General features: G+C 40.6%; 2 protein-coding genes across 8 annotated transcripts in view; both read left to right on the plus strand.

Annotated features, from left to right (window-relative positions):
* POLR3A (RNA polymerase III subunit A) overlaps positions 1-11,840 on the plus strand; it is a 192,684-nt gene extending 180,844 nt beyond the window's left edge. For both annotated transcript variants that reach the window (XM_033942449.1, XM_033942450.1), the window contains 3 exons: positions 5,952-6,083; positions 7,471-7,603; positions 10,969-11,840. In XM_033942449.1, the coding sequence (XP_033798340.1) occupies positions 5,952-6,083; positions 7,471-7,603; positions 10,969-11,117 (414 nt within the window). In that variant the 3' untranslated portion in view covers positions 11,118-11,840. The remainder of the gene's footprint in view (positions 1-5,951; positions 6,084-7,470; positions 7,604-10,968) is intronic.
* Positions 11,841-16,707: 4,867 nt separating this feature from the next.
* Positions 16,708-27,982, plus strand: part of DLG5 (discs large MAGUK scaffold protein 5) — a 305,150-nt gene continuing 293,875 nt past the window's right edge. For 3 of the 6 annotated variants that reach the window (XM_033940911.1, XM_033940908.1, XM_033940913.1), the window contains exon 1: positions 16,915-17,036. The gene's annotated coding sequence lies outside the window, so the exon portion shown is untranslated. Of the gene's footprint in view, positions 16,751-16,914; positions 17,037-27,982 lie in introns of those variants that run through there. The other 3 variants (XM_033940910.1, XM_033940909.1, XM_033940912.1) reach the window with 3 other exon arrangements.

Here is a 27,982-nt window from a genome sequence, read left to right on the forward strand (position 1 = left end):
TAAAATAAATAAATGTTTGCTTATTTAGAAACTTCTACATGGATTCAGCCCTTTTTGTGTAATTTTTCATAAAGCTTCTCTTATATTGAGGCTACCTTAACTATAATCTGCACTGAGCCCTTTGGGATAGAAGTAGAATAATAGACCTGAATAGAATGTTTATTTAAATAGTTCCTGCAAGTAAACTAAAATCTAAAGACCTTCCTTTTTCATCTTATTAGTAGTGTAGTACCTTGCTGCATTATAAATTCAGCCTTCCCCTTGTTTATCATATCTTTTGTATTTGAAGGCAATACCTTCTTCAGATCAGAAATAAGTAAATGATGGCAAATATCAGAATATATAAGTGAAATGCAAAAATATTCCAGTGATAGCCTTACAGTGAAGGGGTATGGTATGAGTGAGAAACAGGTGGATGGGTGATCAGAGGATGACAAAGCAGTAAAGTTTAAAATTTTCCATCATTTGCCATCCTATTTTGCCAGAAAATAGAGAATTGCTGGCTATTTAGGAGCTACAGACACAGGGCAGAAGGGAAGCCCTGGAATAGGATGGTTCTTTTAAAGAGGAAGATAGCAAAAGGTCAATCTCCATAGGATCCCAGAGGAAGACATTGTAATTGAAACAGGAACCGTGTCATGTCCCTGTTCGACACTTGTGGTCTACAACAAATGTGGATTTTACATGATGGTAAAATAAAGCAACTGCATTGAGGTATATTGATTCTGCAGTTCTTCTTGTTCTTTGGTTGCTTCATTATCAACTGTAGAAGAGTCGGATTTTCTTTTGCTTAATGACTTGGACAAACATGTCTGTCCAAATCTTGATATCTTTTCATGCTAGTCAGGTATTATTAATACAATGCCATAGTATCGTTACAAATGCATTTGAGAGTTATACAAACACCATAAATGTCAGTGCTGGCTGCACTCAAACAGGTGGATTGGTTATTCCACTTTGTTTTACATAATATGTTTTGTTAACATTATTTATTATACTTGTTACAGAGTAGAATAGAATGACTTGTCGGGAAAGTTCCCCATACCCCTCCTTCTTATTTTTCCTATTGTTGTAGTTATTGACTGCTTTGATACAAATTGAAGAGGGCAGTACAGCCCACTGAGGAAGGAGGGGGAGCTGAAGAAAAAGTATATGATTCCTTCTGCAACAGCTTGCAGTTGTGGGGACTTAACTCACTTGTAAGGACTCATATGCCATGTTAACAGGAAGAAGATTATTGAGGTAAGGACCAATGTTCCCTCTAAGGATTGATGAGGTGTGTGCAAAAAAAAATATGCATGAGCGACAAGTTACATACTCCACAAATTTATGAGCAGACGCGGAGGACGCATTTTTAAACAAATATAGTTTATCCTTGTACTCCTTATGTATTTTTAATCATCTATGGATATGTTTGTATGTTTATTGTTCAAATGGTTTTATTTATTTCCCCAAATTTATTTTTGTTACACGCATTGAAAATATTTGATATTGCGTTTAAATCAAAATCTCAATAAACTTGAAACTTCAAACGAGTGCCCGTGAGATTGTGGGAGGGTTAAATACTCACAGTGGCGTACCTAGCATATGTAACACCCGGGGCCCATCATTTTTGGCACCCCCCCCATCTGTACGAAAAACATGATTTTTAGTAACAAGCTACACGTCACACATGAGTACCTAGGAAAAGGCAGCATCTTGCATATTGCAATGAGCAGTACATCAATACACCCACTGTAAAACTAAACAAGCCAGACCAGCACAGATCAATCCTAACAGAAAACCATGTCTTTCGAACACACAGAACACAGAAAACACCTTCGCCTAGTATGGAATATGTCATCACAAACTAACCCCTCCCCCTTTTACAAAATTGTAGTGTGAGCATCAGAGCTGCTACCACCATGGCTGGCGCTAAAAAACACTCCACAGTTTTGTAAAAGGGGGGATAAAATAGAAATACACAGTTTCAACGCTCTAGCTCAGGGGTGCCCAAACTTTTTGGGTTTGCGAGCTACTTTAAAATGACCAAGTCAAAATGATCTACCAACAATAAAATTAAAAAACACAAAGCACACTATACGCTGAGAAAATGTTAATTATCATTCCTATTCTGGGTTTTTTTCAAAAAGGTCAAGGCAGATGACTCAATGCATTGTCACCTCAGTAACAATCATACAAAAATAGACAAATATACCCCCCTTCCTTTTATTAAACCACAATAGCAGTTTTTATCGCAGGGAACTGCGCTAAATGCCCAGCGCTGCTCTCGACGCTCATAGGCTCCCTGCGCTAAAAAACACTATTGCGGTTTAGTAAAAGGGGCCATAGTGCAAAATATAGACAGCATATATAAATTCAGACACATTTTGATCATTAGATTTAAAATAAAATCATTTTTCCTACCTTGTCTGGTGATTTCATGAGTCTCTGGTTGCACTTTCATCTTCTGACTGTGCATCCAATCTTTCTTCCCTTCTTTCAGCCTGTATGCTTCCTCTCCTCCTGACCTCATTCCCTCCCCCAACTTTTCTTCCTCTCTCCCTGCCCTTTCTTTCTTTTTTCTCTCTTGATGCCCCCTTTATTTTTTTCCGTTTCCCTTCTGTCTACCTGCCTGCCCCCTTTCTTGCTCCCTACCCTCCACAAAGCCACTGCTGCCACCATCGGGGTAAACAGGCCCCAAAGCCACCGCCACGGCTGCCCCAAGCTCTCTCTGCTTCCCACCGGGCCGACCAGCAATCCCCCAACGTCAATTCTGCCGTCGGAGAGGAAGTTCTGCCCAGCCAGGCAGCAATTGGCTGGCCCGAACTTCCTCTCCGACTGCAGCCTTAGGATGGGTTCACAACCGGGGCGGACCGCCCCCCCTCCTTGGTAAGACACTGAAGACATGGCAGCGGCTCCTCTCACAATTCCCACCTGCGTCGGAAGTCCGATGCAGTCAGGGATCTTGAGAGGAGCCGCCGCTGCATCTTTCAGCTTTAAAATACCCCTAAGACCGCCGCCGCTTCCTCTCACCTCCGCCCGCCCTCGAGTGAGCGACAGGAGAAAGCGTATGAGCGACGCCACTGAAAATAGTGAGCGATCGCTCATGCCCTCACCTTAGAGGGAACACTGGTAAGGACCTAATTTTCCCTTCTTAACAATTAATTACTTTTTATGAGTGGACTAACATGTCTACCAAAGCACTTTTTTTTTGCATTGAAATGGGTTGGTTTTCTTTTTCATAGCTGGTGCATAGCTATAAAACGTGGAGTTTTACACTGAGTGAGGGGTGGTAGGAATGAGATGACTTGTTTTCAAGATTCTTTTTCATAGAGCTTTGTGAAGTAAGACATGAGTCTATGCTACCCATTAAGTGGGTAACTTTATAACGAGGTGCCTAGTTTAAGGCTGCTAAAATGGGGTTGCTTTCAGCCTAATATATACAGAAAAAGAGGGTGTAAATAAGCATGTCTACATTTTGCAAATACATACCAGTCATTCCAATTATTGCTTTGCACTGCCCACAATCTGTCCAAAATCTACCCATGTGCATATTCACAGTGAAAATACACACCTTGCTAACGTTCACCTTCTATACTAGTCATTATTTTATAAAAGACAATTTACGTGCTTTCTTGGTTCCTAAAACTAAAGGCTCCTTTTACTCTCTAAAAGGCCATTCTGGTGCAGCAATTTTATGAGGAAGCACTTAGGGCTCCTTTTACTAAGCTGCGCTAGCGATTTTAGCACGCGCTAGACGCTAACACCTCCATAGAGCTGGCGTTAGTTTTTCCGTGTAGCGTGGGGGTTAGCGCGCACTAAAAATGCTACCGCAGCTTAATAAAAGGAGCCCTAAGTGCTTCCTCATAAAATTGCTGCACCAGTATGGCCTTTTAGAGAGTACCATTAATACTTGAAATTTTGAAAAACATGTTGGTGTACTGCAGCTTGGAAGAGGAGCACCAGAGGAGGTAAATGTTTATAAATAAAATAATATTGGATGGTTGATCAGAGGGTGACAAAACAGTGTAATTTTATGGTGGGTGTCAAATATTTCATCATTTTAACTTCAAAGATCTTATGTTCCTAGATTGTTTTTTAAATGTCCTTTTAGTATTCTTACCATGAAAGGTATTGGTGCAGTGCTTTGGTCCTTTATAATGCTGTTCTACAGAGTGTCACTGTGATTAGCAATGTCGTGTTTTATTATATTTTTCTGGAGGAAGCAAATTTTGTTGAAACATCCTGACAAGGCCCATGTTTTAGCTAATTGCAAAGTTGTACCTAAATGTGCAACAGTGATATTTTCAGTTGATTGATGCATCTCACCTATGGTAACTGACAGAGTTATGATTCCTAGGAGTGATCGAGAATTTTTATTGTGATCGCATACAGACTGTGAATCTAAGCAAATTGTGTATGGAATCATTTGCTTGTGTGGTAAATGGTACCTCAGGCAAACATGACGGAAGATTAAATTAAGGGTGGCCCAAAACCTTAGCAACTTAAGATTGGGTAAGGAAGATACCCCATTGGTTGCACATTGACAAACTAGTTGAGCAAATGCGGTTTGTAGTTTTGCTTTAAATTTCTTTGTTAAATGGCGGCAATGTTTCAGAGATACTACTTAGAAGGGAACAGTGACTGATTTATGAGTGGAATACTGTTGAACCATATGGACTAAACAAAGAAGTGGAATGGAATTAATTTTAATTGAAAATCTGGAAGTTGAATGGGGATATAAGGGGTGAGTAGAGGAAGTGAGGTCATGCTGTTTGATTTTTCTGGTGGACGATATGCTTCCTGTTTGTCAGCTGGCTTTGGTTTGTGCCGAACAATGGGTCCCTGCTCGAGTTAAGTTAATTTTACTGGTAGGTGAAAAGTTTGTTACTGCTTATGGAGGTAAGTGTGAATGGTAGTGCATGGATGTGAATTATTTGTATTACAGGTGAGGTTGTATGGTTGGTGAACTTTGCAAGTACAGCTCCTGAAGACGCCGAGAGGCAAAACACAGGGCTCCTTTTACAAAGATGCGCTATGGGTTTTACCGCACGCACCGGATTAGCACGCACTAGCCAAAAACCTACCGCCTGCTCAAAAGGAGGCGGTAGCGGCTAGCGTGCGCTATTCCGCGCGTTAAGGCCCTAGCACGCCTTTGTAAAAGGAGCACACAGTCTTGTGTTAGGCTGAACGCTTTACTAATTGGAGAATGGGAAAATTGTGAAGACAGAGGGGATAGCCAGATGCGAATGAAGATTATAAATTGATGATTAACTGTCATTGAACTGCAGTGCAACTTCCGGATTGAATCTCCTCTGATCTGATATTTATGGATTAATGAATTAAGATCCAGTTTTGAATGTAAGTGAACACATTGACTGTAGTGTGTGTGTGAATGGTTAGATGTGTGTATGTAAGTTATTGGGATTTGGTTCATGAACTAAAAGATTTTAAATATTTATATATAAATTTTTTGCAACCTGTGAAAAGTATGTATTATGAAGTCTTAAAGATAAAATATGTGGTAGACAGTATTAAAATAGTTGATTAAGATAATACTTGTTTGTATTAATTATTTAATAGCTTGAATTATTTGACCTTTTACATCAAGGAATCTACTAAATAAAAATAAAGAATATGAAGTATAAATTTCCAATTTCTAATGTTGGTTTTTGATTTAAAAATTTTTTTTTGTTTATATTCACCTTCCTTTACCAATCCATTTGGAAGAATAAACATGTAATGATTAGTTTCAACAAGGTACTTGCAATCACATAATTGCTCTTTTCTGATCTGTTCTTTTAAGCTTCAGTTATTCTATGTCATGACCTTTCATTTTATGCATAGTTACCACAATGCTTTTGTAGAAGACTTTATAGAAAGTCAATTCTGTCTCTTTCTTTCTTTATTTTTTTTTTTAAACAATTGGCATATTTCTCAGTTTCAGCTGCTGTTTTATTTCTCATTAGGTGGAGAAAACACTGGGTATCGAAGCTGCTCGGTCAACCATTATCAATGAAATTCAGTACACAATGGTGAACCATGGGATGAGTATTGACCGCAGGCATGTTATGCTACTGGCAGATCTAATGACTTATAAGGTAACTGCCATGTCTTGTTTGATTCAAAGTATTTATTATCTTTAGAACTGACTACCCTTCCAGGGTGAATTCTTCCAGCAATTTATCCTAAGAAGATTGTCTGCGTAGTGAGTGTTCTTGCTTAGATTTTTCAGGTACCAGGAAATGGCTTAAAGAAAATTTTGTATAATAAAAAAAAATGAAAATCACAGCTTGGATTTGATCTTGATAGTGTAATGGTTAGAGCAATTAGCTGAGAACAAGGGAAGCTAGGTTCAAATCCCACTGACACTGCTTGTGATCTTGGGCAAGTCACTTAATCCTCCATTGCCTTAGGTATAGACTTCGATTGTAAATCATCTGGGGACAGAAAAATGCTTTTTTTTACCTGAATGTAACTTGCTTTGAACTACTACTAAAAAAAAAAAGCCTTAAGCTAAATCCAAAATCCTTAAAGATTTCACTGCTTTTAGATCAGCTGAAAAAGGCTGTGGTATTTTGACAAATCGCGACCTTAGAATTACATGGTTCTAACTGTACCTAAAGTTGGCTCGCAGTTAGAACCTTGTAATCCCATGCATAGACTAATTTCTTTACATAGAACCATATAATTTCTTATGAAATGAAGGAACAGTTAAGTTGCAATAAATCCTTGTGAATGTTGTAACATCTACATGTCAGATAGAACCCGGAAGTCATCAGAGTTAAAAATACTGAAAATTGTCACTTAGAACCCTGTAATTCTAAGGTGGCGAAATGTTGAAAATCTTTCTAACTAAATTGTTAATGTGTTTGGATATGTAAATTAAGAAGGAATAGTTTTTATTGTACTTTGTACGGATTTTCCCTTTATAATAACCCAGAGGTAAATAAGCCAAGCCATGGATTTAATATGGGCATTAGAGGCTGACTGAAACTGCTCTTTCAGTTGTGGCCAAAATTGAAACATAATGGCAGGTAAAGCCAAATGGCCCATCTAGTCTGCCCATCCACTATCTCCTCCCCTCCCTAAGAGATCCCATGTGCCTGTCCCATGCTTTCTTGAATTCAGTCTGTCTCCACCACCTCAACCGGGAGACTATTCAATGCATCTACTATCCTTTCAGTAAAAAACTGCCAGTGAAACTGTCTGAAAATATTACAGCCTAAGGTGCTCTGATATTAATGTTGTTGACTACCAAACTGTATATGTTTTGATAAGTGACTTTACATTGATTGGATTGTTGTAATTCCAACTATTTTTTCAAGTCTTGGAGAAAGATAAGGACTTTGTGCAGAAAGACTTTTAAGCCTTCTGTTACTGAACTGGATACTGTGTTAGAGCATATACAACTGTTCTTTTTTTTTTTTTTTGTCTTCAAAACATGGAGTTCTAAATTAAATAGCCTACATTTCTTCCTGGATCCAGGGTGAAGTTCTGGGTATTACTAGGTTTGGCTTGGCGAAGATGAAAGAGAGTGTGTTGATGCTGGCTTCATTTGAAAAAACTGCTGATCATCTGTTTGATGCCGCATATTTCGGACAGAAGGATTCTGTCTGTGGTAGGTGATAATAATAATAATAAGTTTATATACCGCAGGACCGTGAAGTTCTATGCAGTTTACAATGATTAAAAAAATGTTACAGATGAGTAGTACTAACAGAGTTAAAGTTTAGCGATCAGTTGTGGGGAAAGATTGTACGTGATGTATTCGTTAGCTTGTCAAAACATGATTTTTAATATGGTAGAAGGTTATTGAATGAAAATTCAAATGTCAGTCAGTCATAAAAACATGCATTTTGTGAAGCAGTTTGTGAATGGTATTCAGAAGGCATTGTATATATTTCTCTGAACTACTTTTCCAATGATGCTTGGATCCAAAATCAGTGCAACATCTGGAATTTACCCCATCCAAAAAGGAAAGAATCGTAGATAACGCTGGAAATAAATGCAAAAAATCATCTAGGCCTTGATGCTCTAAAATCACCATTAAAATCCTGTGCCGATAAATTATCTGATTTGAAAACAAATGATGCTCAAAGAACTTCACATGCAAATGAGGTTCACTGAGGTCTACGGTAATCCCATCCGATCAGTCATAGGAGAAGGCGACTGACGTGCAGAATAGTCCATGGAAAGAAGCATAAATGTGCGCATATAAGAATTGCCACTGCTGGGTCATACCAGTGGTCCATCATGCCCAGCAGTCCGCTCCCGCGGCGGCCCTTAGGTCAAAGACCAGTGCCCTAACTGAGTCTAGCCTTACCTGCGTACTTTCAGGCTCAGCAGGAACTTGGATAATTTTGTCTTGAATCCCTGGAGGGTGTTTTCCCCTATAACAGCTTCCAGAAGAGTGTTTCAGTTTTCCACCACTCTCTGGGTGAAGAACTACTTCCTTAAGTTTGTACTGAATCTATCCCCTTTCAACTTTAGAGAGTGCACTCTCGTTCTCCCTATCTTGGAGAGGGTGAACAACCTGTCTTTATCTACTAAGTCTATTCCCTTCATTATCTTGAATGTTTCAATCATGTCCCCTCTGTCTCCTCTTTTCAAGGGAGAAGAGGCCCATTTTCTCTAATCTCTCACTGTACGGCAACTCCTCCAGCCCCTTAACCATTGTAGTCGCTCTTCTCTGGACCCTTTCGAGTAGTATCGTGCTCTTCTTTAAGTACGGCGACCAGTGCTAGATGAGTATTTCAGGTGGGGGCGTACCATGGTCTGGTACAGCGGCATGATAATCTTCTCTGATCTGTTTGTGATCCCCTTCCTAATCATTCCTAGCATTCTGTTCGCCCTTTTTGCCACTGCCGCACATTGCATGGATGGCTTCATCGACTTGTCGACCAGTACTCCCAAGAAAAGCTACATCATAGGCATGCATGAGCTTCAATGTTAGGCATGCCTTATTGTAGCAGAACATTGGCACACATCATAAGAAGGGAAGAGCAGAGAACTAACAATAAACCATGGAAATGTGAAAATGCTTTTTTCTACACTGTTTTGACATAATATATGCAATCCGCAGCCCCAGACCTACCTGTATACGCTTTTAACGAATGTGCATGAGACATGCGCACGAGATGTGGTTTTAATAAACGTGCATATTATATGGGTCCCCCAACCCCGTAAAATAATTTATTTGAACTTCCATAAGCAATCGGTGGCCCTGATCTGCCTGTCATTTTTGAAGGGCGGGCCTTGAAGTTGGAGGGACCGTGCTTCCCGCTAGCTCCCAACATACAAAAGGTACCGGGGGGAGGGGTCTAGAGAGTGGGAGTCGGGTTTTGTGGAGCATCTGGTCGCAGGAGGGAGTGGGCATCTCTACTGCCAGTTTTCTCTCATGGGGGGTGGGATTTTCCGGGGGCTGTCATTGATGGTGGGGAACTTTTTTTCCTTCTTTTTTTTTAATGGGACACACATTTTGCGTTTGTCTAGACCTTTCATGTTTTTCCGATCGCTAAAACTCCTGTCTTTTTCGCATAACCAAGCGATGTTAGTGCATCAATCCCTTGGCTACTTTGCATGGGATTTTAGCTAATTTGCATGACCAGATGTAAAACGAGTGATCGAAGGAAAAACATGTGGTGAGCCGTTTTGTGAATTGGGTCGGTAAAAGAAATCGTCGATAAAACTATGTTCACCTTTCAGCGCTATATAAATGATAAATAGTTGCAGTAGGGCCGATATCAACATGGGCTAACATTTAAGATGTGCTATTTTACTGCTAACCTAGTTATTATAAACTAGGTGTTTCCTACAATAAGAAGCCAACTCTTGAATAAGTTGCAGAAGCCAACATCTACTTTACAGTTCTGTAGATCTTAGAGGGAGGGGAGGGTAAAAGAAGGTAGTGTTTCTGTGCAGCACAACTCCTTGTTTTTGAATTCAGGTCATGAGAAACCAGACCTTGATTTTATCTTTGGTTGCTGGACAATTGGCAGTTTTTGAGTTGTATTGTATGCACCAGAGCAGATATGAAGGTATTCTGGCATTTGTTGCCAGAACTCACTGTTCTTTGCTTTGTTTCAACATGTATTATTTATTTGTATGTTCTGAAAGCTTAATAAACAGAGTTAATAAAAAATAGATCTTGTTGCAAAAAATGGGATGTGTGCTGAAATAGCACAAGCTAGTGATAAAAAGCACATCTTAACAATAGTTCACATTGACAATATACCTCTAGGTCAGTGGTCTCAAACTCGCGGCCCGGGGGCCACATGCGCCAGGTACTATTTTGAGGCCCTCGGTATGTTTATCATAATCACAAAAGTAAAATAAATCAGTTTCTTGATCATATGTCTTTTTAGCTATAAATGACAATATTATTATTAAGACTTAGCCAAAAGGAAAGATTTATCAACTATAAAGAGTTTTACCTCATGTAAAATTGTCATTTATTTAATAAGACATTAACTACCTTTTTCTGAGGCCCTCTAAGGACCTACAAATCCAAAATATGACCCTGCAAAGGGTTTGAGTTTGAGACCACTGCTCTAGATCATGCTATTAACACATGCAAAGCTGCAATTGTTGCTCTTTATGTACATTGACTGACTGTTTCTGGTATGCAACTCACCAATTATTTTTTTCTTTGCGGTGCTACACGTTTTATGATGACTCCATGTTAGCACACATGGATTTAAACATCTGTTTTCCAATCTGGATGCCCTTTACAAAAATTAGGTTGTATTTATGTTCAATAAAACTCCAGACCACTGCAAAAATTGGCCAATTAGTTGTTATTCAGGACAGTTTTCTGCACACACATTGAAATAGTCATACCATAATCAAGTTTGTTCTAATACTGTAAATAAAATTTGTATATAGTTTATTCCCTTTTTATCTTCCTCTCTCTTCTCCAAATCTTTTCTAGCTAGTTGGCTACATCCAAGGTGAACTAATCAAGTTTATTCTTGTCTCTTCTAGGTGTCTCTGAATGTATCATAATGGGAATCCCAATGAATATTGGAACAGGGCTTTTTAAGTTGCTGCACAAAGCAGACAAAGAACCCAATCCTCCTAGAAGGCCACTGATCTTTGACAACAATGAATTCCATATTCCTATTATCACATGACACCTGGAAAAAAAACCTGCTGTTCATGCTGCTGAGCTATAACTTGGAAAGAGACATGAAAAATTGGCTGCATGATGAACTCTTACCCACCATGACCTGTATCTATTGGTTATCGAAGAGTGTGTCAGGGAATCATCATTTAAGCTACATGTGGATAGTCTTAATACATTTAAATCTAGCTACTCCTGTCAGTAAGCTGAATTATATTCATAGCAGACTGCCAGTTATTTGATCAGTAGAATCTCCCTTTCCTGCCCATATTTGCATGTTCATAAATGCTTATTTCATTGCCATATAGCAACAAGGGATATAAAGTGTGTGTGTATATGAGAGAGAGAGAGAGACCTTGGTTTACGAGCATAATTTGTTCCATTTTTGCTCGTCTTACTTGCAAACCGAGGTTTGACTGTATATATATAAAAATCTATAATAATAAAATGCTAAGCGTGCATGCGCACTCTTACCGCGTGCTTCCCTGATCCATCAGACTGTGGCAGTAGGAGTGCGCATGCACGCTAGAAAAACCTCCCTGCTCTTCACCTCTCCACCTCGTGCGGCTGCAGAAACGGCCCCAGACTCGCGGCTTCAGGCTCACTTAATCCCTTGCCGACCCCCCCCTTCCCTTCCCGCGATCCGACCGGCTCACTTACTCCCTTCCCCGCCCCCCCTTCCCTTCCTGCGGTCCCGACTCCAAACCTGCCGACTCCAGCAGCCTGCAGCACTGTATACACACACTGCTTCGGGGCCTTCTACTGCCCTGATTTACTCTGGCACGTCCCTGATGACATCATCAGAGACGCGGTGGAGCAAATCAGGGCAGTAGAAGGACCTGAAGCAGCGTGTGTACAGTGCTGCAGACGCTGCTGGAGTCGCAGGTTTGGAGTCGGGACCACAGGAAGGGAAGGGGGTGGTGGAAAGGGACTAAGGGAGCCGGCCATACCGCAGGAAAGGAAAGGGGGGTAGGGGAAATGCTGCTGCTGCACAGGGAAGTAGTGTGGGGGGAAGGAAATGGAGGGGGAGGGAATGCTGGTAAATAATAGGAGACACAGAAAAAAAAAAAACCCCACATACAGCAGCCAAAGAGACAAACACCAAAACAAACACAGAGAGACCAAAAGTAAGAAATACAGACAGCAGCCAAAGAGATAGACAGAAGGTGAAAGTCAAAAAAACCACACAGAAGAACAGGGGTCTAAAGAGACAGATTTAAAGAAAATAAAAAAACCAAAAAAAACTTTGGACAAGAAGAGAGAGACAAACAGAAAAAAAGACACACATAGAAGGACAGGAGGCTACAGAGACAGATTAAAAGAGACAAACACCAAAACAAAGACAGACATACAGCAGCCAAGGAGACAGACCGCAAAAAAAGACAGACAGACATACAGCGGTCAAGGAGAGAGAAAGAGAGAAACAGAAAGAAAGATAGACAGACACACAAATCTATTCTAGCACCCGTTAATATAACGGGCTTAAAGACTAGTATATATATATATATACTGATTCAAATGAACTTTGACTAGTTTCACACGTATTTCACATATATTACATGCTTTAAGTGCTATTAAGTGATATGACACATTCTTTCTTTCTTTTAAAGCAGTATTTAACAGATATCCCACTGTAATCTGAGATCTACTTATGCAAGTTTTCTTAACCAGCTGCTTATTTTGTTTAAAGTATGCTGCATAACTAACAATTAGTGATCATATTCAGTGCTGTCCGAGTGATCCTAAAATACAAATAGGGTTATCTGAAATGTTTCATAGTTGGTAGTCTAAACTTTACTTGTAAATTAAGCTGTATGAGTTGTCAGCCAGCAGGTATAACTCTCTGATGGAAACACGGAATATATTTGAGTGTAGTTTTCAGTACAGGTTTACCCCACTTGAAAACAGCAGCAGCAGATGGTGATTAGAGTACTTGTTTGTAAATTCTAGTTTTGTTAATAATGTACAACTATTGATTTATAAGAGAATTAGCAGGATCTGTCTTGACTTTGGAGGAGTTGGGGTGAAAGTTTGGCTATGTGTTTTGTGTTTTCTAAATTGAAGGGCATCTGGCTAGCATGAGAGACACTATTACAGTCCTGTCTGCGGTGTGCTTTAAATGAGTCAAAAAAAAAAAATGAGATCCGATAATGTTTTAATACATTCATAGGTTATAAAATGGATTTAATTTAAAATAAACACAGGATATATTTTTCAAAATAGTAACTTGCTAGGAAAATAGTGTCCTTGAAAGTTGTTTTTTTATGTGACTTTAATAAAATTGAAAACGTAATAAAGCTGTATAAAGTAAAACACAATTTTGTAGTTTAAATTTCATATTGAAATTGGAAAATGAGTTAATGAGCAACTATTTCATGAAACTATGACTCCATCAACAAAAATGGTATTACATGATGGGAAATTTGTTAGAGTAGATAAAATTTCTGGTCTATTCACTACTTTACCTTCTCTCATTTTTTCAGTCATTCATTCATTCTCATTATTATACAGCTTTGAATTGCTTTTCAGCATTTTAAAATGTTTATAGGTCCTGAATAAGATATCATGGTTTAAAAGGATGCTTACTGAAATAAGAAAAATGCTTGAAAAAGAACCAATAACAAACAATTAGTTGGAAAAAAAACAAGAAAATATGGTTAGATGTAAAAGGGTATTTTCCCCTTTGAAGTTCACTTTCAAATAAAACTAACCAACTGTGCACAAAACTTTGTTCATCATAAAGAATAGATGTTTTAATCATTTAGATGCTTAAATCAATTAAATGGACCTTGAAAAGCTTCAGTTTTTTTTCTTTGATTATACAACGTAAAACATAGAGATGTTTGGGGGTTTTCACTTTCTCTTTATATTTATTTTACAAGTAATTAACACTTGTTTTGTTTATTACTTGTAATTCTCATTTTTCTGTGATCAAAACTATTGAAAAGAAAAATAACCCTCAGATCCCACTATAGTAGGAAGAAGAGCATAAAACAAAGAGAATAATATGACAAATGCAAAGAATACACATTATGGCAAACCTATTTCAATATATGTCACCGCTATCCAGCAATGGTGTAGAAATAACCGGTTTCAATATCTCTACTAGCGAGAAAAGCCTCAACCGTTTTAGGCCATAAAAAAGTCTATTTTACAAATATTTAACCAAACAGAGGGGTATCTAAGGGAAAAAGAAGCATCCTTTCTACATGTCATCTCACTTTATAGAAAAAGATTTCCGATTTTTCTTGAGTGGTTTTTGCCAAGTCCAGATAAATCTGAATTCTATGTTCATAAATAAACAGAATATTACATACGTCAAGACACATTTCAGATCAATATAGAAGCTTTCCTAGAAATGAGGGGATCAGAGGATTCCAAAAAAGCTATTAAAATGGAATCTAAAAGCACCTTCACCTCCATCTCTTGACCTTGACCAGAACAAACTCCTGAGAAAAGATAGTAGATCTTGGCAACTGGAGGAAGCAAATCCAATGATATCTCAGTTGTCAGCTAAAAGGAGGCAGTAGTGGCACTAAAAATGCTAGCGCACCTTAGTAAAAGGAGCCTTAAGTCTGAAGAAATGCCCCACCATCAGAGGCAGAGCTGAAAGAGAGGACTCCCTGCTGAGGCCTTGCAATTTCTACCAGGTCGGAAGATGTTACACCCAACATTAAAGATGGAGCTGTACTCAAGTATCATAGAGCTGAGGTTCTCTTAAGGATGAAGCTGTTGCTCCTGCAAGATCCTTCAAGAGAGAGCTGTGCTCAACACACTGGGCTGAAGCTGCACTTCCCATAAACCAGATAAATATGAAGCTATGTTCCATAGATACAAATGAAGCTGCACTTTGCTTACAGATGAGACTTTGTACAGATATAAAAGTGTGCACCATAGGCTAAGAGATGCAGAGCACAAGATGAAACTGAGGTCCACAAACAGTAATGAAAGTGAGTACAATGTATAAAGTACAAAGGTGACTCTGGACTCCACCTATAGGAAGAAGCTGTGCTCTCATCACAGAACTGACACTGTGCTCTACATGTAGAGATGAAGCTGAGTACCATATACACAGATGCAGTGGCATTCTTTCTACAGCGATGGAGTTGTGTTCTACATTCAGAGATATAGCTGCCTTCCACAGTAATAGATGGAGAGCTGCTCCTTCTGAGACAGAGGAGTGCTCCACAATCAGAGATGGGAAGTACTAGATATCCTGAAAAAAATAAATAGCACTCTATACCCAGAGATTTACTCCCATAGCAGTTGAGCTATGACCTTCATCCAAAGATTTGCGCTTGACATCCAGAGGCAGTATTAAGCTCGACAAACCAAAGGAGGATTGTGTACTATACCCCAAGAAGAAGCACATAACATCCAGAGATGGGGATACACCCTACATCCAGTGAAGGAGTTCTGTTCTATATCCAAAAACTCAGACATGCCTTGCATTCAGAGTAGAGTTGCATGGGGACAGAAATCCCACCTGTCCCCGTGAGGAATCCCCTCCGTCCCCCCTAAAAGTTACCTGACCCCGTAAAAAGCAGCAATTACTTCAGAAAGTTTTGATTTTTTTTTTTTTAGCCTTAGTTTATTTAAACCAACAATAAAATACAATCTTTTTTTAAATATCCCCCTTTTATGATACGGTGTTATTTGGCATGATGATGAGGAAAAAGAGTCAAATATCATCAGAGAACAACAAGCTTTTATTAGTTATGACAGGGGTTGCCATCCAATACATAACCAACAATTAGAAAAATCATAGAAACCTTAGTTATACATTTTGGTGGAATACATTATGCCATATATTTAAAATGGAACGAGCAATAGCAGTACAAAGAGGGACATATACTAAATTTATAAAAATATGGGGGCCATTGGCAAAATATTGTAGTGAATAGTCAGCACTTCTTCTTTTCTTTCTTTTTTAGCACACTAAAGGGGGGAGGGAGTTGGAAATAATGTTACATATTATGTTATACTATGATATATAATATGTGTATATTTTTATTGAAAATGTGATGAAGGGTGGGTGGTAGGGGGTTTATTGATTTTACTAGATGTTTATATGGCAGATATCACAGTGCTATTCTGGAATAATTTGTTGTAATATACTCTTATGGCCACCATTTGCCCTAACTTTGCTGCTGAAGTTCTATGCATGCATTTTTATGCATAAAAGTATTTGTAAAACCAGTCTGAATAATAATAAAAAATGACTGATGAATCATGGTACCATTATTACTCCCACTATTTAGCACTTACTGTTGGTTACCTAGCACTGTGTAACAAGTCCTGGGGTTCTGATTAGAGAATGACACGACCCTTTCCCTGGGGCAATCTATCTCCATCTCGTTCTCTTGAGTTCTGTCTCTGTAGCCTCCAATACTTATGATTTTAAAGTCTGGAAGCTAGTATCATTCCCTAGACAGAAGAGGTCATTCTCTGATAGTGGCACATGGGTGCAGCAACCTCCACGTGCACTGATCTAGCTGTATGTGAAGGTTGCCATCCGCATGCGCCAGTACATCAAGTGACCTCTGACGGTACTGGACCATGCACGTGTCAGTGTGAGCCTAGCCTGAGCAGACATGCAACAGCGCCTGCGCTGAATTTATGAAGGAAACAGGAGGACTCTGGGTACGTAGTTGATCACTATGAGAGTTTTCTTATTTCGTATGTGAACGCCGCAGAAACTCCTTTCATCCCCTGCAGAGCCTGTTCTCTGGCGTCCCGCCCTCCTCTGACGCAACTTTTTTTTTTCTTCAATTCTCCCGGCGTTTTTTTCTGCCCTCCTCAACGTAATTTCCTGTTTCCGGCAAGGCGGGACACATCCGATGGAGGGCTGTTATGTCAGAGAGGGACGGTCACCGAAGAAGGAAAGCTGCGGGATTGGTGGTGGGCGATCTCAGGTAGCAGTTTGACGGTAGGAAGGAAGGGAGCTTTTAGGGAGATGTGTTGCATCGTGGACCGGGGAGGAGAGGGGGAGACAAGTTCGACCGGGGAGAGATGGCAGATCACGGGGAGGGGAGACCGGTTCCCTGATCTCCGAATGCGTGTGAGGGGGGGGGGGGGGGGGGGGGGGGGGGGGGGGGGCTTGGCGTGTGAGAGTATGAGGGTAGCCGAATGCTTGTGTGTGTGTATGTAACTGATAAGGAAAATTCCTTTGTGCGGATGTTTGCATGCATATTCACGTTATCCTAGCTGTCTGCCCCTAATGTATCTATCTGTGCCACTTAAAACTATAGGACGTTATCTTAACTGCCTATAGTTTTAAGTGTGACAAAAACCAGTGCTGAAAATCAAAAAGGAGCAAAACTTAACATATCTGGCAGTTAAGATATGTTATGTTTTGCTCCTTTTTGATTCTCAGCACTGGTTTTGGCCCACAGTGTGCAAGAACTAGTTTATTGAAAATATTAATACAATATATTGTTTTTCCAGATAATCAAAGTTTTCCTTGGAGCCACTATATGTGCTTTTAATAAATGAATACACTGTCTATCATTTAATATAACAGCCTTGACGGCTGAGATTTAAAAAATAAATCCTATTTCCTGGTGATCATTATTCTGCTGCCTGTTGATTATTGTCTAGACTAGAGATCCAGGAGATAGAGGAAGCAGAAGTGTGGGGAAGGAGGATTATAGAGTTCCAACTTGGGATGGGAAGACAGAAGTCATAAGAATCCATACATCATTGTCATCCAGGATCATTGCATGAAAGTCTTATCTTCTGGAAGTATGGAATTGGAGGGGGGAGATAAGTATTGGATGAGGGTGGGAGGACTTGGAGGGATGATAATGTGTGTTCGTGGGTGAAAGAAAATGGAAATTAGTAAAGTTAAATTGCATTTTGTCTCTTATTTTAAATAAAATACAAATTATAATAAAATTTAAAAAATTCTGACCCACCTTTGCATTACCTCAGTGTTTCTTACTCAAAAGAAATGTAGGCAACACATTGGGCTCCTTTTTATAAAGGTGCGTTAGGGCCTTGACGTGCGGAGTAGCACGCGCTAGCTGCTACCGCCTCCTTTTAAGCAGGCGGTAGTTTTTCAGCTAGCACACGCTAAAAATGCTAGCGCACCTTCGTAAAAGGAGCCCATTGAGAATAAAGTTTTGCATTTTGTTTTGGTAACATTTTTTCTAAAGATTGTATGCTGAGCAACTGAACATATTTATTCTGTATAGTTTTTGTGAAAGATAAGTGATAGAGTAGAAAGTAGTTATTTTCTAACATTACTAAGCTGTATATGGTCCACATATGTCACTAGCTCTGGGTAATGTCACCTGAAACAAAAAAAAGTTTTTTTTTTAGTTCAATTTGTTTTATTGAAAGTTTTTTTTTTTTTAATGCAAATACAACAAAAAGGATATCAAACAAATTTTGCATGTTATAAAGTTGTACAATAACATGTAACAAGAATAGAATAATAAGAAAGTTATTTAATATAAGGCCTGAAATAAATTATTCAATAAAGAATCATTAATATACAGTATATTGGTGTGGTCCTTTTGTAAAAATGTATCAATAGGAGACCAAATACATTACCCCCCTCCAAATCCGCGATTTCAGTACCGCGGATTTGGTTATTTACAATTTTTTTTTTTTTTTTTTTAGAAACGCTGCATCTCGGACCTTCCCCTGGTGGTCTAGCAGAGACACGGGGCAGGATCGATCATCCTGTGCTCCTGCCCCATGCAGAGCCATCATTGAAATGGCTGCTGCGAGTTCCTGCAATGGGAACTTGCAGCAGCCATTTTAATGACGGCTCTGCTCGGGGCAGGAGCATAGGATGATCGATCTTGCCCCGCGTCGCTGCTAGACCACCAGGGAAGGTTTGGGATGCGGGGGTAGGTCAGAGCCGGCCCTGAAAGTTATCCGCGATATTTCAATATTCGCGGTCCGGCTCTGCCCCTAACCCCTGCGAATATTGAGGGTCTGCTGTAGATTGTTTAGAACAGGGTTGTTCAACGTCAGTCCTCGAACACAATCCAGTTGGGTTTTCAGGATTTCCCTAATGAATTTAATGAGATCTATTTGCTTGTAGTGCTTCCATTGTATCTCATATCTCATAAATATTCATTTGAGAAATCATGAAAATCCACCCTAGTGAGGGTCTAGGTTGGACACCCTTGGTTTAGAAGATAAAAAATAGTATTTTTTAGTAGCACGTTGTTCATATCATTTGTATAGGCAAACAGAATTTCACCAAAAGAAGTAAGAATTGAGCTGATTTAAAATATGTTGAATCCCAGTTACAATCAAAGTATTTATCAATTTAGGATTTTAGAATTTGCAAAACAGGAGTGTAGAGAACGAAGGATTCTGATATTAAAAGTTATCTCAGTTGTATAGTTGGTAATTTCTTTTATGGTCTTTTCAAATTTCAACCACTGTTAAGATAAGAAAGCAAGCATCGCAAATATAGTGGAGTCGGGAAAGTGGATAAAGCCCTGAAGAAATGGTTGTTTACCGTGAAACGTTGGCCAGTATTCTGTATCACTGATACCGACATAATTTAAAAGGCTGCTAATAATCTTAGTCCTGGAAGTTTTTTTGGCCAGTGATGTGGGTAGAGGTGGTTTGAAGTTTGGCTGTGCTGTAATAATACCTGAGGCCTTTTTCTTCCGTTGTGTTAGTGCTTTCTAGTTAGTAAGTGGAGTATTTCTATTTATTTATGTATATTTACTGATCCACATCCACGATTGTAAATAGATTACTTTCAAAATTTCAATCCAGAAAGGACAGATTTTAATGCAGTCAAAAATCATTCCTGTCTTTTACTAAGGTGTTTTAGCGTGTGCTAAATGCTAACGCATCCATAGACTATAATGGACATGTTAGCGTTTAGTGTGCGCTAAAATGGTTAGCGCGCCTTAGTAAAAAGACCCCCATATGTTGTAGCATACCTGAAAAGGAGTTACCAACATCTGTCATTTGGTAATAATTTGGTTTTCCACATTCTGTGGGGAGTCCTAGTAGCATTTTCCACATGAGAAATTATAGAGATTGAGATACTCCAGCTGATAACAATGGACTATTTACTTTGGTCCAAAAAAGGGACCAATTTGTGTCAATGAACGTCTAATAGTTAGTTCCATTTAGACTGGAAATCATTTGAAAAGGAATAGTGGTTATCTTGCAAGATTTTATATAGAATTAAATACAGCTTTGCCTAATGACAGTTAAATCATACCATTTTCTAATATTAGTAGCAGTATTTGATATATTAGTAGAGAAAGATAAGCAACAATAAATGACAGTTGACCATTGTAAATTACAGTTTTTAATAAAGGATAATCTTTAACAAAATTTTGGAAATGCCTGTATTTTTCCGTTATAATAAATTTGATTTATTGTCCAAATTTCGCTTTGCTGCCATTTTTTTCCAATAAAGAAAATTTGTTCTTATATTTGAGTTTTGGTTATTCCAACGGGGCATATGAACCTCGGAGTATAAAGAAATATCTGCTATTTTGTCAAGCTGATGTAGGGGCTGATGTTGCTTGACAAACCATATTCCTTAAGGTGTTTGGGTATGTGCATAGTGCCCGGTGTTCTCAGAGGAACAGGGGCACAAATTTGTATTTCTAATTCTAACCAAGTAGGAACATTTGTCTGTAACCAATGAGCACCATATTTGGCTAAAAATACTCAATGGTAAAATCTTACAGGAAGATTAATTCCATCATTAACACCCCCCTCCCCCCTTTACAAAACTGTGTAAGGTTTTTTTTAGTGCAGGCTGGCACTCTGAATGCTCTGTGCTGCTCCTGATACTCATTGAGTTCTTATGAGTGTCAGGAGCAGCGTAGAGCATTCAGCGCATCGGCCTGTGCTAAAAAAAACACTTTTGTGGTTTTTGTAAAAATGTGTGTGTGGGGTAAGTTTATATGCTTTCAGTTTCAAAATAGAAGCCATTGGTAGAATGATCTTTTGCATAAAATGCAAATTGATTTGAGGAGCTAAAGCCATTTTGATGGAGGAAATTCTTTCCTATATGTGGTGGACTGTTTGGAGATTAAGACGCTAATTCTTTAATTCTGAATACGCTTGAATCTAGAATTTGTGAGGAATCTTTTTATATTCTTAAATATTTAAGTGCTTTGGAAGTCCATGTAAAACTAAACAGATTTAGATCAGAAGGAGATATTAGGTCATTCAATGGCATAATTTCAGATTTCTCCCAATTAACTTTATATCCTAATAGTTGAGAATGATTAGAGCCTAGTTGTATGAATGCATTTTGAAGGATTGTGTATGGAAAGTAGTATATCATCGGCCTAAGAGCTGTTAATTTGATTTGGTTTGTATACCTTGAATTTGTGGACATTGACGAATTGAGGACAACAGAGGCTCAAAGGCTAAACTAAACAGTAAAGAGGGCATCTATGACTGATGCTCCTTTTTAGAGTAATGTCTTTAGTAAGTGTGTGTGTGAATAAATTCTTGATATTGATTGCCATTATAAAGTTTGTATCCATTTACAGTAGAATCCCAGTTAACCGTTATTCAAATAACCAGCACTCTCAACACACTGACAAAAAAATTGCAGACAAAAAAAAAATTCTCTCCTGCGCCCCTCAGACAACCTCAAAAGTCATGCGCTTCTGACCCAACAACCCTCTCCCTCCCTCCCAGTTCCCAAAGCATCAGCGGCAGCCACAAATCTCCCTCCCTCCCTCCAGCTTCCAAAGCAGCAGAGCCGGTCCTGACTAGTGCTGTCCGATTCACGATTCGAATTGGTTCACCGATTCACTTCAGGTGAATCGATTCGAATCGATTCAAATTTAAAAAAATCGGTTCCTGATTCGGCTGACCCTTGCCCCCTAAAGCAGGAGCGGCAGCGCTGCTCTTGCTGGCCGGCCACTGCCGCAACTGCTTTAGAGGGCGAGGGGGAGGGTCAGTCGGCAAGTGCTGCTATCCGGCTTCCCCCTAGCGTCCATTTCCCTACCCTGGCTTCGGCTTCCCCCGGCCTCCCCGCACCGCTTACCTTCGAGGAGCAGCCTGCAGATAAGATTGTGATGCTAGTGATCTTTCCACTGCTTCTGAGCTGTTTCCTCTGCGATCCTGCCTCTGATGTCAGAGGAGAGGCGGGACCACGGCAGAGGAAGCAGCTCAGAAGCAGTGAAAAGATCACTAGCATCGTGATCTTATCTGCAGGCTGTTCCTCGAAGGTAAGCAGTGCGGGGAGGTCAGGGGGGAAGCCGGAGGCCAGGGGGAACATGCAGGCCTTCCCGGGGGGGGGGGAGCAGTTCCTCTGGGTGGACAGGCAGGGGGGGACAGGCAGGCAGGCAGTCCTTCGGGGAGGATGCAGGCCTTCAAAGTGGGGGGGAGGACAGGCCTTCAGGGGGAACAGACCTTCAAGGGGGGGGGGGGGGACAGGCAGGCAGACCTTCGGGGGGATGCAGGCCTTCAAGCGGGGGACAGGCCTTTAAGGGGGGGACAGGCAGGCAGGCCGGTCTTCGGGGGGATGCAGGCCTCTCAAGAGGGGGGGGACAGGCAGGCCTTCAGGGGGACAGGCCTTTAAAGGGGGACAGGCAGGCCTTCAGGGGTGGGATGCAGACTTTTAAGGGGGGACAGGCCTTTAAGGGGGGACGATAAGCCTTCAAGAAGGAAGCAGGCCTTCAGGGATGGTGGGACAGGCAGGCCTTTAGGGGTGGGGTGCCGTCCTTCAGGGGGAGGTTCAAGCTTTCAAGGGGGGGGACAGACCTTCAGGGGAAGGGGGCCCTGGGGTAGAAGTACACGGAGGGAGGGAGAGAAGGGGGGTTCAAAGTGACGTGCACATGCTGGACTTTGGGGGGGAAGAAATAATGGGTCTGAAAATAGAGGAGAGGGAGAGAGATGATGGACAATAGGATTTAGGGGAGAGAAGGTGGACACAAGGGATGGTGTGAAGGGGTGGGGACGAGATACTGGATAGGAGGGTAGTTGGGAAAAGAAAGGGAGAGATGGTGGATGAAAGGGTAGTTAAGAAAAGGTGGATCTGTGGAGGGAGACAAAAAAAGGAAAGATGCCAGACCTCTAGGGGAGGGAAGGGAAACAGAAGGGGAGGACAGAGATAGAAAATTGATGGTTAGCACGGAAAAAAATGAAGAAAAGAAGGAGACCCTGGCAAGCAAGTTATCAGAAGACAACCAGAGCCTGGGACCAAGATTTGAATATTGACCAGACAACAAAAGGTAGAAAAAATAATTTTATTTTCTGTTTTGTGATTACAATATGTCAGATTTGAAAAGTGTATCCTGCCAGAGCTGGTGTTAGACCACAAACGTGAGCTAGGATTTAACAGAGAGAGGAAAAGTCTTTTTTGTTTGTTTTGTTTATGCCACAGTGCCAGTGTGGTTAGAAGAAGGCAAAGGGGGTGAAGAGGCTATAAAATAAACCAACCAGGATGTTTGGGAAAAAAAACCAACCAAACCACCCAATTGGGCAGGAAAATCGAATCGAAAAACCAATTCAATAGGCTGAATCGAATCAAAATTTTTTTTTTCCTGAATTGGGCAGCACTAGTTCTGACAACCCCTCTTCCCTTCCTCCCTTACCCAAAGCAGTAGCAGCAGTTGTTGAGCAGAGAATGCGCAGTAGACAGGCTGCTTCTTGCAGGGCCTTTCCTCTGCCGCATCATTTTCGACCTCGTGACCAGTGTTGCCAAGCGCCACCCTAAGTCTCTTCCTGTGAACAAGTCTCGCTGGACGTTGGGAGGGGATCGTAGTAATTTTCCTTTCACCTGCAGGTTTCTTCAGGGATCTGCGGGATCTTCCTTCCAGAGATATTCCCAGGGCTACCGCCCTCATTACAACAGTTCCAATTCCAGGCGTCCTCAGGTTCCTGGTTCCTGAGCAGCTACTGCTCCTAAAAAGGCTCAATGATGCCAGAGGTCAGGCGGGGCTACCTCATATCAGAGGATTTTAATGCCCCTGATGGTTGTTGGTTGGTTTTGGGTTTTTTTTTTTCTGTGCTGGGGCACTTTGGGGAGATCATACACACTATCTAGCTTTTTCATTCTTTGTGTATCTCTTATTTGTGTATTCCATCTGACTTAATTTCTTGGATTCTTTGGCAGCCTCACAATGGAGGGTGGGATTGGAGGAGACGGGACACTTGGATTCTAGGGGTTTGGGCCTGTCCTTTTGTCTGTCTGAAAACAGGTTGGTACTTGGGGATGGGTTTTTCTAGGTTAATGAAAACTTCTATTAGGCACTATTTGAACCTTGCTGCTGCATACTTTAAGTTATCACTTGTGTATGTTCTGCATTTGCATAAAAGGTACTGGGAGTGTTTAAAAGGGTATGGGGTATGATTTAAAGGGTACGGGGGTATGGGGGAATGATTTAAGGTACTGGGGAGCTATATGGGGGGCATGGGGGTATGATCTAAGGTACTGGGGGGGTACATGGGGGGTATGAGACCTGCTGGCCTGCCTGTCACTAGGCTATTAGGCCTGCCAGCCTGCCACTAGGCTTGTCTGCCCTGTCCTGGCTTACCACTAGACCACCAGAGGAGGAACAGGGTACAGAGCCTGGCAGGGAGGGGGGACAGGGTGCAGAGCCTTGCAGGGAGAATTTGGTTCAGAATGGGGTTTTTTTCTTGTTTTCCTCCTCTAAATCTAGGGTGCATCTTATGGAGCGAAAAATATGATAATTCTGATAATTATTTCTGCGATTATGGTTAGATAGAAGTTTTAATGAGTTCTGTTAGAGCAAACAATATGTAATGCAACAGTCCAAACCCCATCCTTTTATGTTTTATTTTTATTTTACTTATAATTTTAATGCACCCTGTTGTCTATTTTTTCTGTAAACTGCTTAGAATCCTAACGGAGTTTAGCGGTATATAAGAAATAAATTACATTACATTACATTTTAAAATAAAATAGTTACAAAAGTTCAAACAAGTGGCTTTCGCAGTCTGCTTATGGACCCATGACATGAAAAATTGGCCATTGTCAACATTTTGGATTTTCTACTTAGGTCATCTATTCTAATGATCTTTAACTGCAAGCTGAATTGGTTACTGCCTTTCTGTTCTGGGATTTCATAAAACTCTTGTATTTTCTGCTGCAGGGCATGGAATTTGTGGCAAGTATGGCATTACTATGCAATAACTGTTAGTAAATGATTCTTTTTGTTTCATTTGATGCAAAGGGTATAATATAAAATAGGGAAAATCCCTGTATAGTTGTTAAAGGCTTGTGACTGAACTAGAAGCACAAAGGAGCAGGAGTAAAATGCCAGCCTCCCCCCCCCTCCAATTTTTAAACTTTAAAATGTGTACTTTGCACCACATGTAAGGCATTGAAAACAGGTCTGAATATGCATGCAAAGTAGCTGTACACACTAAAGAAAGTACCTGCACATAATAAAAGTAAACCTCTTTGATTCTACCACTAAAAGGCAACACCCATTCTTTCCCAACTTATTTCTTAGTCTAGTCATTGCAGTATTTGTTGTTGGCTTGGGTCTCTGTACCATGGCACCTTTTAGAACTGTGTGTCATGGTCCCTAAATCTAGTGTTGCAGTTCCATGATGATATAAATCCCTTCACCAAAAGACAATGGATGTAATATTCAGAACGTCTTCAATTCCTGCCCATCTTCCCTCTCCTTTAAACCCCTCCCCCCAAAAAAAAAAAAACAACAAATTTTGATACAGTAAAATTACTTTTGGCTCATTCCTTATTCCTTTACATCTTGCTAGGCCAGTCCAATGTATGTGTCCTTCTATCAGTGGATGTCACTGTAATAGTTCATTATTTTTATTCCCATTACCTTTTATAAAGGCTGATGTAGCCTGGGATTTCTCATTATTTTTCTATCTCCAGCAGATGGTGTAGATTGGTCAGATCTAGTATATGTCAGGGTTTGTTGAGGCTTCGACCATTTGTGAATAGAGTGTAGCCTCTTGCCTGGTGGGTACAAGTTCTGGAATTTCTAGATTTCTTAGAGAGATCTGGAACAGGGTCCTCTGCTTCTTGAAGGTGCAAGTAACAGTTATCTCATGTTTCAGATGGAGGTTTAAAGGGACCTCCCCTCTGGTGTTTTCTTCCTCAGTGAGGCCTTAACTTGTTCTTGAATGTCCAGGGGCCATTTGTTGGAGACCATGGTGCTAGAAGTCCTCCACTGCGGCACTCTAAACAGTTAACTGAAATACTCTGTTAATCCTGTAAAAGCATTAATTTTAATCTTGTCCACGACATAGTAAATGCATTTATGAAATTTTCTGCTGTTGAAAATCTAGAATAAAGTGAGTTTTTAAAATATATCCTTGAGAACCACTTTGAAGGGCTTGGTGGTGTCTTTCGCAATTCTGGGGCCACTCATCTTCTAGCTTGGTTCTGTTGCCCATAGTGGGTAACGTGACCTTTAGTCCAGGACAGGACAATGTTGTTTTTAAACAATGGGCGAGAAAGTGGCTCTGCACTTTGGGGCATTTCCTTCTGGCGGATGGTGGTCTTTCTCCTTTTCCGGCTTTCCAGGCGTCCTGGTCCTTGAGTTTTACGGATCATTTTGCTTATTGATAACTTGCCCATTATGTAGCTTCTTTGTCTAAAGAGTCCTTGACTCAGTCCTTTCTTATCACTTTACAGGACTTCTTTTTTGATTCTCAGTGGGACTGGCTCTCAGTTTCGCTGGTGACTCTGCAGCTGCGGTGGGAATATTCCCAGCTCCTATCTTTATGAGCTCGAGATTTGGGCTGCCAACCTCGGGTGGCGTCCTTGGCTTCTCTGGTGCGGCAAATCCCCAGAGTGGTGCAGAGCACTGAGCTCCAGGAATGTCAATTTCGAGCCCTTCATAGGGGTTATATCTTCCAGAACAGGCTTTTCATTTTGGGTATGCCTCTACCTCTACTTGTCTGAAATGTTGCCGGGTTGATAATTCCTTGGCACATGGTCTTTGGTCGTGCGCCGCTATTGCTATTTTCTGGCTGGAGGTACATGGCTATTTGCAGACCTTGGTGAGCTATACCCTCCCTTCGCAGGTTGAAGGGATAATTTTTTTGGCTCAGGGACATCTGGGAGGACTCTGTGGGCGATAATCTACTTCTCTGCAAGGGCTATATTGTGGGAAAGAAGTGCATACTTAATAATTGGCTTCAGGACTCCCCACCCACCATCTGGTATTGGCGCAATAAATTTCATCTTTTAATGGTATGGGAGTCTTTCAGCTCGGTTTTCTCGTCATTGGAGTAAGCTCTTCTTGTCCGTTTGGGCTTTTTATTTGGATACATTATCTCCTTTAATTAAAAACCAAGATTACGGAAGCCAGTGATACCTCTCTTGCCAGTGGGTTGAGGGGGGGGGGCTGGGAGGTGCTGTGGGGGGACAGCAGCAGGGAGGAACTGGGGGGAGGAGTGTTCATCAGGGAGAGGTATAACTGAGTCCGGGTTATAAGAACCCAAGCCTGGACTCTACTCATATTTTTAGTTTTATTTGTTCACCGTTAAAATTGCTGTTTGCTACTTTGCTTGCATCTTGCCATTTGAATAAACAGTTGGTTTAAAAAATATATATACATATATATCCTTGAGGTGTTATAGAATCAATATTAGTATTTCAAATGCAACAGGGGTCAGGTTGTGGTAATGTTTGGGCATCCAGATGATATTGTCAGTTATCTGGAGGACCTTTTAAAACTCCAGACAAAGATGTGTGTGTGGGGGGGGGAGAGGGGGGTGCGTCCCCAATCTTCAGGATCCTGCTTCGCTGCAGTTTCCAAGAAGCAGTTATGACGCAAGGCTGTGGCTGAGCTTCCACGCATTGGCGGGAGGTTGTTGGCCTATTGGGGAGTGTGGGCGGAGATCGCTGGGTGCTGAACATTATACAGGAGGGGGTATAGGCTCAAGTTCTTTCGTCCCCTCCCAAAC

This window comes from Geotrypetes seraphini, chromosome 4, assembly GCF_902459505.1.
Source record: "Geotrypetes seraphini chromosome 4, aGeoSer1.1, whole genome shotgun sequence".
Lineage (NCBI taxonomy): Eukaryota > Metazoa > Chordata > Amphibia > Gymnophiona > Dermophiidae > Geotrypetes > Geotrypetes seraphini.